Below are 14,632 nucleotides of genomic sequence, written 5' to 3'. Positions count from 1 at the left end.
TTCTGCAGTGAAATACAAGTTTGCAGAGAAGATTATATGCAGTCCTATGCATTACATGGCTGAATTCTCACTTGGTTTGTCCTACAGGTCTTATTGTTGTCCTTATTGGATCAGAGACAGAATATAATTTGCCCAATATTTTATGGAAGTGGGTAATATTAGGACCCAATATCAGTGTATTTAAAGTCAAGTAATCCACTGCTGGAAAGTTAAGTCTGGGCAAGAATAAATAAAAATAAATGAATGAATAAAATCAAGTAATCAGGGCATTAGAAGGGAGTATATCATGTGGAAAACATGTAATGTGACTTTTATGAACTCATTTCCTCTGCTGGGTGTGGAGTAACCGTATTTGTGGTTTTAGATGAGAGATGTGATTGGGGCAGCTACAGCCAATCAGAACTACTTCCGCGCCTGCATGGATGATACCATTGCCTACATGAACAATTACTCCATTCCTAAACTTGTGCAAAAGCGAGTGCGGACTTGGTATGAATATACATGGGACTCTCAGCGAATGCTAGGTAAGCATGGCAGATTACTAATTAAATTCCTGTAAACCTTGTCATATGATGAAAATTCTGTAAGGTAGCAGAGACTAATTGGATTTGAACAAAAGGTTGAAAAACAACTAAATGATCCTCAAGTCATTCGTTTAATACTACAGGGTTTTGTTTTGGTTTTTTTGTTTTGTTTTGTTTTGTTTGTCCTTAAATATAAAGCCATATCTTACTGATTTTGAAAACCTTGGAAGAGAAAAGGCTAAATTTTAATCAGCATCTTCTGGATGCTGGCTATTACACACATTGTCTCATATAGTCACACATACAAAAAAGGAGGTGGGAAAATTAGGCATTGTCTATCCCTTTTAAGGGAAGAGAATGGAGGCTCCTAACTGAGAAATTTGGCCAAAGACACAGAGCCAGCACATGGTCTAATTAGAACTCAGACCTGCATCTTCCAAACCCTTGCTCTTACTGCAATGTTACTCTCTTACCCAGAACACAGTGCAAGTGGGGGTTAACAATGCCAACCCTCACTCCACAGTCAGAAATCCACATATAACTTTTGAGGCCAGGTGTGGTGGCTCACTCCTATAATCTCAGCATTTTGGGAGGCCGAGGCAGGGAGATCACTTGAGATCAGGAGTTCAAGACCAGGCTGGCCAACATGGCAAAACTCTGTCTCTACTGAGAATACAAAAATCAGCAGAGTGTGGTGATGCACCACTACCCTCCAGCCTAGGCAACAGAGCCAGACTCTGCCTCAAAATAAAAGAAAGAAATCCACATATAACTTTTGACTCCCCCAAAACTGAAATACTAATAGCCTACTATTAACTAGAAGACTTACTGATAATATACACAGTTGATTAACACACATTTTGTATGTTATCTGTATTATATACCATATTCTTACAATAAACTAGAGAAAACAAAATGTTATTAAGAAAATTATAAGGAAAAGAACTCTACTTACTAGTCATTTAGTGACAGTAGATCATCATAAAGGTCTTCATCCTCCTCATCTTCACTGTTGAGTAGGCTGAGGAGGAGGAGAAAAAGGAGTTGACTTTGCTCTCAGGTGTAGCAGAGGTGGAAGAAAACCCTTGCATAAGTGGACCTGTGTAGTTCAAACACGTGTTGTTGTTGTTCAAGGGTCACCTGTGCTAATGGAAAGCAGCAACCTTTCAGGCCACTCCCACCCCGCCTCAGGGCACACAGTTGCTTCCACGAGATGCTAAATAATTAATGGTGCCTACCACTATACCACTATACCACTATACTATACTATACTATACCACTATTACTGCAGCTAAAAATAATAGTTACTGAGGGACATAAAATAAGTTCAGGATAATGCACTGCTAGTTGACAATAATGAAACTCAACTTTTAGTTTGTTCTCACCATATGAAAATAGGAATTAGTGCCACTAAGAAACCAAAAATGCTCCAGAGTGCAAATTACAATGAAATTCTCAAATCACAAAGGTTCCTAAGAGTAGACAGAAACCACTGGTTATTATGGTAGGATCTTTTCTTCACCTTTCTAACACTCTTAGGAGACTCCAGCCTCGTGTTTAGAATCTCTTCCTGAATGACCAAAACAACATGCCTCTCTAGAACATCTGCAGCTACTTGAGGGCATCTGAAGTGGGCAGAAAGAGCAACAAAAGGAGTGGTGCCAGGCTCCTTCCCTCACACCCCTTAGAGAGGGTAGATAATGACTCAACTCCTTGGCTTAGGAGGCAACTAGAGGCAGCCCTCGGAAACAATAAACTGTTTATATGTGACGGATTTTTATGTTTAGAATCTATATTTGAATCAAAATAGGAATGTAGTATAGCAATTCTTCTCTTTTCTAAGTAATATAAGAAAACATAAAAAAAAATCAACTCTCATAAACTCTTGGCATTCTAAACGTTAAGAACAGGGAATTTTCTGGAGGGGAACAGAAAGACCCTGGGCCTACTGGAGGGTGGAGGGTGGGCGGAGGGAAAGGATCAGGAAAAACAATGAATAGGTACTAAGCTTAATGCCTGGGTGATGAAATAATCTGTACAACAAATCTCCATGACACGAGTTTACCTATATAACAAACTTGCACATGAACCCCTGAACTTCAAATACAAGATTTTAAGAAAGGGAAAAAAAAGAATAGGCAATTTTGTTTATGGAACATTTTATCAGCCTGAAAGCCCATCATTCAATTCACATGTAGAAAAATCTGTAATGTATTCACATTCTTCATTGATAATAAGCAAGTAAATAACAATAATTTGAATTTACTCTCTTAGCACATTTTTTCTTTAGATTTCATCCCAGCTGAGCCACCTATTAATTATGCACAATGGAGCAAGTCACTTACAGTTTCTCGGGGCTTCAGTTCTTTTGTTTTTCTTCTTTCTGCAAAGTAGGAATGAGAACACTTACCCTTGGGGTTGTCACAAGGGTCAAATAAGATAATGGGTGTGACAGAGCTCTGTAAGCTCTCCAATGCCACATGGTGCTCATTATTATTTGCCATCCCTTGAATGCTAAGGCTGGAATCAATAGAATCAGAAAACAAGAACTAGATCCTTTGCCCATGCTGGCTTGTTCACTAGCCTTTGTGCTATGATCATTATGTTTCATATCTAAAGTTTCAGCAAGCATAATGTTCAGGAATCATTCAGTACGTCATCCAGACTTAAAAATACTTCTTTTCTTGCATAAGCATAATAGTGTTATTGTAATAGGTATGGAGGTCCAATAGAAGTAATGAAAATATAGAATCTGATGCATATAATTATGTATAAAAAGTGTTTGCATTTTGTTTCCTTTATTTTTAAAAATTTTCTACTTGTACCTTGGCAACTTATTTCATTAATTATCCTGCATCGGGGTTTGATGTGTTTATCTTTACAAAGATGAGTCCGATTTGCTTAAGACCCTGCCAACTACGGTCCAGTTAGCCCTCGCCATTGATGTGAACTTCAGCATCATCAGCAAAGTCGACTTGTTCAAGGCAAGTGCTTTTTACAATTAATAGAAAGACACTGTATCTATTTCTCTGTGGAATCTAAGCTCTTGATTTATACAGCATTTATGGGTTTTTTTGCCTTATGTTTTAACAAAGTCAAAATAACCTAGAGAATGTATGTGGAATTAAAGAGTCAAATAAATTACAGGTCTCTCTTCAGCAGACGGCTTATTCGTTAAAAGCCTCTTTCTCTTCTAATTGGTGTCAAAAAAGAAGAGTTCTTCAGACTCTTCTTGCATTAATTTAAATATAATTTAAATTATATGGCTCTATGTCTTTGCTAGTACATGTATCACCTCCCATCTATAAATGTGCCTTGGCAATGCACAACAAATCAGGCTCCAGCTTAGCTCTGTAATGGCCTGAAATCGGAGAATCATACCTAATCATGTCTTCTATTACAAATACGTTGGATTTAGACTCTTAAAATGGCCAAATTTTAATTTAGAAGCTTTTTGTTTCAGGAAAAAAAAGTATAACAAAGAAATTTTTAACTTTTTGAATGTTTTAAGTATTACTAATCTTTTTATGCATTATGTCACATATAAATTTTTCTCACCTAATATTTCCTTCTGGGTATAGCATTCACCGACTTATCCATTCAATTAATTCATTCAAAAAGTATTTATGAAATTCCCACCATGTTTCAGGCACCACTTTAGCCCCTGGGAATATAACAGTTGAAAACAAATACTTACTCAAGTGGAGCTTAAATTCCAGAAGAAGGGAATGAAAAATAAATACATAACATGTGTGGAGGTGATAACGCCTTGAACAAAGTTAAGCAGGTTGTATAGGTTGTTCTCGCATTGCTGTTAAAAAAAATACCTGAGACTGGGTAAATTATAAAGAAAAGATGTTTATTTGGTCATGGTTCTGCAGGCTGTACAGGAAGCATGGTGGCATCTGCCTCTGGGGAGGCTTCAGGGAGCTTTTACTCACGGCAAAGGGCAAAGCAGGGGCAGGCATCTTATACAGCAGGAGCAGGACCAAGGCAGGTGGGGTCAGTGTCACACACTTTTAAACAACCAGATATTATGAGAACTCACTCACTATCATGAGGACAGTATCAAAGGGGATGGTGCTAAACCATTCATAGGAAATCCGCCCCTGTGATTTAATCACCTCCCACCAGGCTCCACGTCCAACCTTGGGGATTGCAATTCGACAAAAGATTTGGTGGAGACACCGATCCCAGCCATGTCACAGGTAAAGGAGGATGAGCGTGGCACTGGCCAGGAAAGGCCTCTCTGATTAAATGCATTTGAGCACCCAAGCAGAGGATGGCAAGAAGCAAGGGAGTGAGCTATGCAGATATTGGAAGAGGACAGAAAGGAATGAGGACAGGAGGGAATATTACAGGAGGATGGATGACATGATGCCCTGAGCTGGAAGCACACTGCAAGGAAGCCAGAGTGGCTGGAGCAAAGGCAGTGGTGGAAGCAAGAGCAGTCAGGGAAGAATGAGAAAAAAAAAGGGAGGCTGAGGCAGGCGGCAGTTAATGGAGGGCCTTGGAGGATCTATAGACTTTATTTATTTATTTAGTTAGACAGAGTCTTACTCTGTTGTCCAGGCTGGAGTACAGTGACACAATCCCAGCCCACTGCAACCTCTGCCTCCCGGGTTCAAATGATTCTCCTGCTTCAGCCTCCCAAGTAGCTGGGATTACAGGCATGCACCACCACACCCAACTAATTTTTGTACTTTTAGTAGAGACGGGGTTTCACGATGTTGGCCAGGCTGGTCTTGAACTTCTGACTTCAAGTGATCTGCCCCCCCCTCAGCCTCCCAAAGTGCTGGAATTACAGGCATAAGCCACTGTGCCCGGCCTTCTATAGACTTTAAATTATACTCTGAGTTGCAAAGACACTGAGGCTCTTGAGAGGAAAATGACCTATTCAAGACCAGTTTGAACAGGATCTTTCCTGCTGTGTGGAGAAAAGGCCTTAGGAAGCAAATATGGAAGGCAGGGAAGCAAATGGAAGTTATCATAACCATCTGTGGAAGAGATGATAGTGACCAGACCCAGGGTTATTGAAGCAGAGTTTTTGAGAAGTGGCCAAATATTGGGTGTATTCAAACCCAAAAATCCCATAGTTTTTCCTGTTTGATTACATGAAGAGGGTAAGAAACAGAAAAGGACCAAAAATGACTCCAAGCATTTAGATCTGAGGAACAAGAAGAACAAAGATATCATTTGCAAAATAGGAAACTTTAAAGTAAGTGTAGGTTGGATGGGCTGGAAATCAACTCTTTGTTTTCGGATGTTTCTATGGTTTGGATAACGGTGTCCTCCCCAAAAATCATGTGGAAACTCAATCCCTAATGCAACAACATGAAGACGTGTAGCCTTTTGGGAAGTGATTGAGTCTTGAGGGTTCGACCCTCATGAATGGGTTTAGCACCATTATAAAAGGTCTCAAGGGGAAGGAAGAACTCTCTTGCCCTCCTGGTCTTCCACTATGTAAGTACACAATGTTCCTCCCATCTGGAGGATGCGGCAACAAGGTATCATCTTGGAAGAAAGAGCAGCCCTCACCAGAGACCAAACCTGCTAATGCCTTAATCTTGGACTTCTCGGTCTTCAGAACTGTGAGAAATACATTTCTGTTATTTATAAATTACCCAGTCTGTGGTGTTCTTTTAATATCAGCACAAAAACAGATGTGTTTGTTTGATGAGGTAACTGTTAGATTCCAGTTGAAAATGTCATGTAGGCACTTTGGTTTATAAATCTGAGTTCGGGGGAGAGGTCCAAGCTGGAGCAATACATTTGGACCTGTCAGCCTATTGGTGTATTTCAAGCCAAGGGACTCAATGTGATCACTTAAGATGTAAGTATGGACAGAAGAAAAAATGTTATCCAAACAGAAGGATATGTCTTAAAATTATATAATCAATAATATTAGGAGCAAGATGAAGAAGCAGAAGCTGTAGAGTAGAATGGTTAGGCATGGTCACCCCCAGCATTAGGTTAACCCACGACTTTGTAAGTTATTAGAGTTAGGTCAGTATTCTAGGACTCTTTTCCTAGCTATGTCCTGTGCTAGATTTCCATCAATATTTTGATGATCATATAAAAGATGTGATTTTCAAATTGGCAGATGACACAAAGGAAGAAGGAATAGAATAAAATATATTAATCACAAAATTTAAAATTACTGAATACTTTGAAACAACAAGCAAAGCTAACAAGATTAACATCAACAAGCATAAAAGTAAAATTCTAAACTTAGGTCCAAAAGGAAAATATTACAGGCCAGCTACCATGGCTTATGCCAGTAATCCCAGGACTTTGGGAGGTAGAGGCAGGATGATAGATTGAGCCCAGGAGCTCAAGATTAGCCTGGGCAACATAGCAAGACCCCATTTCTTAAAAAAAAAAAAAAACTTAGCTGAGCATGTTGGTACACACCTTTTATCCCAGCTACTTGGGAGGCTGAGGCAGGAGGATTGCTTGAGCCCAGGAGTTCGAGGCCACAGTGGGCCAAGATTGCACCACTATACCCAGCCTGGGTAACAGAGCAAGACCCTCACTGAAATATATATATATGTCTGTGTGTGTGTATGTGTGTGTGTGTGTGTGTGTAGAGAGAGAGAGAACGAGAGATCTATATATAACAAATGCAAAAGTGCAATAGTTTATAACACTTCTTTTTAGATAGAAGTTTTACTTGATCTCCAACTCCACATGAGTCAGTAGAACCATATGTGGGATTCTCGGACATTTTCACATAATATCGGTTTCTTAATCATTTAAACTACATTTGGATTAGCATATCAAATTGCAAATAACCAGTTTTGGTTTTTGTTTTTTGTTTTTTTTTTTGAGACGGAGTCTTACTTTGTTGCCCAGGCTGGAGTGCAGTGGCCGGATCTCGGCTCACTGCAAGCTCTGCCTCCTGGATTTATGCCATTCTCCTGCCTCAGCCTCCCGAGTAGCTGGGACTACAGGTGCCCGCTACATCACCCGGCTAGTTTTTTTTTTTTGTATTTTTTAGTAGAGACGGGGTTTCACCGTGTTAGCCAGGATGGTCTCGATCTCCTGACCTCGTGATCCGCCCGCCTGGGCCTCCCAAAGTGCTGGGATTACAGGCTTGAGCCACCGCTCCCGGCCGCAAATAACCAGTTTTAAGAAGGATTTTAACAAACTAGAGTATATTCTATATTCCAGCTAAGGGGTTAAGAGGAGGGGTTGAGCTATGGACCAAGGATAGTAAAAGGGTAATCTTATAAAATTATTCTGTAATGGTGAAAGTCAGATTAATGAATGCTTCTGGTGGTGAATGGAGATGAGGAGATTAATTAGGAAGAAGCATGAGGGAACTTTGTATGGTGATGGAAATGTTTTTTGTCTTGCTAGGGAAGGTACATAAGTGTATACATTTATCAAAATTGATCCAACTGTCCCTTAAGATCTGTATATTTCATTTTACGTAAATTATTACTCCATTTTCAAAAAAAAAAAGAAGAATGGCCCCAAAAGAAAATGAGTAGATGCTAAGGATGTTCAGTTGTGAGAAAAATAAATAAATTCAAGGGCAGCGGAAGTTTCATATACTAAAGTCTGTTATATGAACAAGGAATGTGACTTACTCTACATTGTTCTGCAAAATAACACTCAACTGTAAACTCCATTTCTAAGTTGCAGACACCTCTACTGCATATTGATGTATTTGTATATACACACACGTATACCACGGAATACCAGTCAGCCATAAAAAAGAACAAAATAATGGCATTTGCAGCAACTTAGATGGAGTTGGAGACCATTACTCCTTTTTTTACTGTTTTTTTTTTTTTTTTTTTTTTTTTTTTTAATTTATTTATTATTATTATACTTTAAGTTGTAGGGTACATGTGCATAACGTGCAGGTTTGTTACATATGTATACTTGTGCCATGTTGCTGTGCTGCACCCATCAACTCGTCATTTACATCAGGTATAACTCCCAATGCAATCCCTCCCCCCTCCCCCCTCCCCATGATAGGCCCCGGTGTGTGATGTTCCCCTTCCTGAGTCCGAGTGATCTCATTGTTCAGTTCCCACCTATGAGTGAGAACATGCGGTGTTTGGTTTTCTGTTCTTGTGATAGTTTGCTAAGAATGATGGATTCCAGCTGCATCCAAGTCCCTACAAAGGACTCAAACTCATCCTTTTTTATGGCTGCATAGTATTCCATGGTGTATATGTGCCACATTTTCTTAATCCAATCTGTCACTGATGGACATTTGGGTTGATTCCAAGTCTTTGCTATTGTGAATAGTGCTGCAATAAAAAATATGGAACGCTTCACGAATTTGCGTGTCATCCTTGCGCAGGGGCCATGCTAATCTTCTCTGTATCGTTCCAATTTTAGTATATGTGCTGCCGAAGCGAGCACTGTTTTTTGTTTTTTAAACAATGTCTCGCTCTGTCACCCAGGCTGGAGTGCAGCGGCACAATCTCAGCTCACTGCAACCTCCGCCTCCCGGGTTCAAGTCATTCTCCTGCCTCAGCCTCCTGAGTAGCTGGGACTACAGGTGTGTGCCACCACGCCCAGCTAATTTTTGTATTTTTAGTAGAGACAGGGTTTCACCATGTTGGCCAGGATGGTCTTAATCTCTTGACCTCATGATCTGCCCATCTCAGCCTCCCAAAGCACTGGGATTACAGGCATGAGCCACCTCGCCTGGAAGGAGACCATTATTCTAAGTGAAGTAACTCAGGAATAGAAAATCAAATATTGTATATACTTATCTATAAGTGGGAGCTAACCTATGAGGATGCAGGGGCATAAGAATAATATAATGGACTTTGGAGACTCAGGGGGAACTGTGGGAAGGGGGGTGAAGGATAAAAGGCTACACAATGGGTATAGTGTACACTGCTTGGGTGACCAGTGCACCAAAATCTCAGAAATCACCACTAAAGAACTTATCTATGTAATCAAAAACCACCTGTTCCCCCAAAAACTATTGAAATTAAATAAAAATTTTTAAAAAGAAAATAGCAGAGTGCCTCATACATAAGAGTAGATATTATAAAAGTTTGTATGTTTTATTTTTAAAATCACATATACATATTTATGTGTGTACTAGGCACAATGAAAATATATGTCTTATTATGGGTATGGTCAGAAATGTATGAAAGCCACTAAGCTAAATTATCTTAACAGTGTTTTAAAATATTATAAAACTTTTTATACCTGAATGACGAACTTGAGAATAAGTGACAGTAACTAACCCTTTTCTAAAGGAAAACAAATGCTTTAAATTAGACACCAATGACTTTTATGGGATTATCTCCTGTTTGGGAAGATATCAGTTTTTTGCCTCATAGTTTTTTTCTTTCTATATGTACTTTTTGGTACTCCACCAAATCAGCAACATCTGATTGAGAAAAAAGGTTAAATCTTCACATCTTGCTAATGTTGTATATAACTTAGATTCATTTTTTCCTGACATTTCTGTTAAAGATACAGTTCTTTCCAGAAAGAACCCATTTACATTTATATTTCTGTTACATGAAAAGGTTTTTCTTCTTTTGTAAAGCCAAGTGAAGTAGAAAATACGTAGGTATGGAATCTTTCTAAATTTATTTTCATAGAGATGGTCTTAGCAGTTTACACAAATTTATTTTCTTACGAAGGAAATAGGATGAATAGTGATCCTCCACCCTACATTTCATAATTTATACCTGACTGATCCTTGCACTGCTTCTGAACCAGTCTCCTATCTTCACTGAAAGCCACTACGCACCCAGGGAGCTGACTGCACAAAGGAGAGAATGGCCCAGGTGTGGGATGCGGAGGAGCCTATGGAGTGAGAAACTAGAAGCACCTGGGTGAAAACTCCTAAGCATGGAAAAGGATTAACCTGTTCACTGAAGTTAAAATGAGGCTAGGAGGATGGGTCCTAATTCAATTTGGTGTCCTTATAAGAAGAGGAAATTTGGACACACAGAGACACCACAGGTGCAAGTGCACAGAGGAAAAGCCATGTAAGGACACAGTGAGAAGGTGGCCATCTGCAAGCCAAGCAGAGAGGCCACAGAAGAAACCAGACCTGCTGATGCCTTGATCTTAAGCGTTTAGCCTCCAGAACTGTGAGAAAATAATTTCTGTTGTTTAAAGCACACACCCTGTATAACTGTGTTATGGCAGCCCTAACAAACTAATACACTTCCAATGAAAGCTTTGTTACTATCCCATTTTACAGAGAGCAAACAACTTACCTGACTGAGGTCATTGAGCTCTAAGCATTGGGACAGTTTGAGCACGGCTTTCTTTACACCACTCTATCATTCTTTCCTTCAGTTCTCTGCCAGTCCTATCTGGATAACTGATAAGGTGGGGAGGAACTGGAAAAGTTTCACTAGAGTCAAAAGTCAAGCTGCTCCAGTGCAGTAGCTCATGGCTGTTATCCCAGCACTTTGGGAGGTCAAGGCAAGAGGATTGCCTGAGCCCAGGAGTTCAAGACCAGCCTGGCAACATAGTGAGACCTCATCTTTACAAACAATAGAAAATTTAGCCAGGTGCCTGTAGTCCCTACTACTCAGGAGGCCAAGGCAAGAGGATCACCTGAGCCCAGGAGGTTGAGGCTGCAGTGAGCCATGACTGTGCCTCTATACTCCAGGCTGAGCAACAGAGCGAGACCGTCTCAAAAAAAAAAAAAAAAAAAGATCAAGACCAAGGCAATCCTTTGGCGATATTCACAGACTAAGACTTGGCACATCAGATAGATATCTACAGTCACACACACTTTTCTACTTTCCTGCTAAGAAAAGCCTCTGAATCTCATGCAGGATTTTTCTCCTCTTAATCAAAGCAGGTGGAATTAGAGTCACAGATTTTCACTAAAACTTTGCTTCAATAAATTGTGGTTAATTAGTAAGATTTGCTGCTTCAACATGGGTGATCGGAGATTTGAAATAGCTTAGAGATGAATAGTCAAATTATATATATATTTTAATTTTTCACAAAAATGGTTCCTCTTCCTTGCAGATTTCACGTTATTCCAGGCCCAAGCATAAGTATTAAGCTAATAAGGAGTGATTCATTTCTATGAGATTGGGCAATTTCCCCTCATTTCTGATGATTTATTATTTCGATCTCGATTTTTAAATATATTTTATCAAATTAAATGCTAGGGAAATCACATTTTGCCTTTACCACTACGTTACCAGAAATGGGAGAAACTTTAATGTAAGTTCTGTTGCGCCACCTAGTGGCTGGTATTAGAAGCGCATACTTTAGAAACAGCCCGCAGTCAGTAGGAAAGCAGGGACCCAGAGATACCAAAATTGGAACGTAGGTACCTTCAGTCTGACAAGGAAGGCACAATGTGTCTATTTGCTGCTCTGGTAATTATGCAGAACCCATCCCAACAGGACACCTCACTGGGATCTTTGACTCATTGTTTGCGATTATGTGGCAAAGAGAACCTGCAAAGGCTGTGACTTCCAAGGAAGAAAGGATGAGAAGGAAGTGTTTTGTGTGTGAGTGACAGACTGAGCCAGGAATAGAACCGGAATGGCAGCATGCTTTCTAACACTCACATGCAGATCCCCAGCAGTGGCATCCTACTTATCTGATATGTCATCACATATATACTCCACAGGGCCTGAAATCAGAACGTGAGAGGGAGACTACAGTGAGATTTGTGTTTCGTTTCTACCAACTTTATTTTTACCCTAATGGTATCAGCAATAAAGTATTGTCGCTAGATTTTTTTAAAATGTTTTGAATAGTGAGTTTATAATCTAAATGAACTCCATTCAACTATACATCCTCAGCAATTGCTCTGTCTAAAGCACTGAGCCAGACATGGAGGGCTGCTGCCCAGCTACTGCAACCATGTTGTTTCTGCCCTCTGGAGCCCTTCGATAGGAGGGAAGACACTAAATAAATGAGATAATATACTTGGCTGTAAGGGACTCAAAATACATGAGGCACTTATATCAGGACCTGGTACATAGTAAATTACATAGTCATTATTAAATGGAGAAATAAAACTGATGCAACTGTGTGGGAGTTTCTACACAGGTAAAATCAGATTCTTCCTGTGGCCCTGCCTGATCATAGAAAAATTGACTAGATCAGGCGTACCCACCCCAGGGTCACAGACAAGTGCCAGTCGGTGGCCTGTTGGGAACCAGGCAGCAAAGAAGAAGGTGAGTGGTGGGTGAGTGAGAGCAGCTTCACCTGTATTTACAACCACTGCTCACTGCTGGTATTATCACCCAAGCTCTGCCTCCTGTCAGATCAGCAGTGGCATTCGATTCTCATAGGAGTGGAGCCCTATCGTGAACTGAGCATGTGAGGGATCCAGGTTGCATGTGCCTTATGAGAATTTTATGCCTGATGATCTGTCACTGTCTCCCATCACCCCCAGATGGGACTGTCTAGTTGCAAGTAAACAAGCTCAGGGCTCCCACTGATTCTACATTATGGTGAGTTGTATAATTGTTTTGTTACATATTACAAAGTAATAATAATAGAAAGAAAATGCACAATAAGTGTAATGTACTTGAATCATCCTGAAACCATCCCCCCAACTGCCCATCGGTGAAAAAAAATTGCCTTCCACAAAACTGGTCCCTGGCGCCAAAAAGATTGGGGACTGCTGGATTAGATTCATCTTCAGGATTCTAACTCATGACTACCCACTTTGACCCAAACTCCTAGAAAATTAAAACTATTGCCAATTTTCAGGGAAAGTTTGACGGAGATGATTTTTACTAGTGTTGCAAATATTGACTGTAAGTTTAGGTCTAAGTAATATTAATAAATTATGACATCACAGCACTTTGCAAATTTTTTATCACATTTGACTTTGCTGGTCCCAACAGCTACCAATCAGTATCCTGCCTCACATAGTCAATGGCATGAAGAACTGAATTCAGAATTCCCTGCCCTAGTCATATCACCTATAATTTACTTGTTTAATGAGAAAGGGGTTTAAGATAGAACAAAGCATGTCCCTTTGTAATAAACAGGCTGAGATGGAAAAAGCCCTGAAGACCATTGCTTATACTTGAGAGTGACTTAAATTCACAGTGAGTTATAAAATAGTGATGATATCTTAAGTTCTGTTTCAAAGAAAGCAGAAATGAGCCTAGAAATTGAGAAATTCTATAGGACTAAGAGAGTACACATTCCAAGGAAAAATTTTACCAACCTTACACTTGTATTCAGAGCTTGCCATTATTAAAAGTGGAATTTCCTGGGTACGAGAAACACCATCTAACCTATGGCTCTGTTGTGAATCAAAGTAACATTGCTCCCAACTCCATTCAAATCTCCAATATCCTCATTCAAATCTGTAACACAGCTGTACAGCACTGAATTTCTCATTGCCCAAAATGGAATAATTTCTAACAGCTTCATTCTATATGTCAGCCATTTTTATTTAGCATCCAACATGCCCTAAACCCTGGTGAGACACTGAGAATACAAGAGTGAATAATACAAACACTTTGATCTCAAGTTGCTCCAAGTGTAGATAAAAACACACACTCTGGTGATACTCCTCCTCCAATACCTATCGTACGTGTGACCTTAGAGAAAGTCAACAGGCTTCCTGGGACTCCAGTTTTTATCTAAAAACCAGGAGTGATGACCATCTATTCATTAATGCCAGGCATCAGTGGGAGGCTGGAAGAATTAAACAGGTAAAGATATGACAGTAAAACATAATACAAATGTTATATACTAGTATAATGCTAATGTTGATACTTTCTCAGGTACTCTCACTTTATAGAAAAAAGAGACATTTACAAAGCAATCCTGTCTTTTCATACATCAGAAAATTTCCTAACTAAACAAAATGGAGCTGGGTTACCGAGAGGAAAAGTTGGCCCAGGATGTAATTCTTTTTAAATCACACAATAATGAAGCAATGTATATCTCAAGAAAATAATCATTTTCTGGAGAAAGAGAATAATAATAGTTCTCAAACACATTATAAAATATAATGACATCACAATGCAAACTTTATTTCACTAGGCCTAAATCCAAATAAGAAGGATTTAGTCCTAAACAAAAGCTGCCCCAAAGCTAGTGGCGTCTTTTCATAAAGTAATCATTGAGGGACAGAATCACTTAATTGGTGGAACTTAAATTCTAAG

General features: G+C 39.6%; 1 protein-coding gene and 1 non-coding gene across 2 annotated transcripts in view; one reads left to right on the top strand and one right to left on the bottom strand.

Moving 5' to 3' along the window:
• CNGB3 (cyclic nucleotide gated channel subunit beta 3) overlaps positions 1-14,632 on the top strand; it is a 160,684-nt gene that overhangs the window by 106,648 nt on the left and 39,404 nt on the right. Inside the window, exons 12-13 of the mRNA XM_001083646.5 lie at positions 365-524; positions 3,411-3,508. Of these exons, the coding sequence (XP_001083646.3) occupies positions 365-524; positions 3,411-3,508 (258 nt within the window). The remainder of the gene's footprint in view (positions 1-364; positions 525-3,410; positions 3,509-14,632) is intronic.
• On the bottom strand, positions 8,800-8,906 carry LOC144330953 (U6 spliceosomal RNA). Its single transcript, XR_013397657.1, has one exon. It is a non-coding gene; the product is annotated as a U6 spliceosomal RNA (small nuclear RNA).

Source organism: Macaca mulatta, chromosome 8, assembly GCF_049350105.2.
Source record: "Macaca mulatta isolate MMU2019108-1 chromosome 8, T2T-MMU8v2.0, whole genome shotgun sequence".
Taxonomy (NCBI): domain Eukaryota; kingdom Metazoa; phylum Chordata; class Mammalia; order Primates; family Cercopithecidae; genus Macaca; species Macaca mulatta.
Note: the sequence above shows the minus strand (reverse complement) of the source record. Positions and strands in the feature narration are given on the sequence as shown.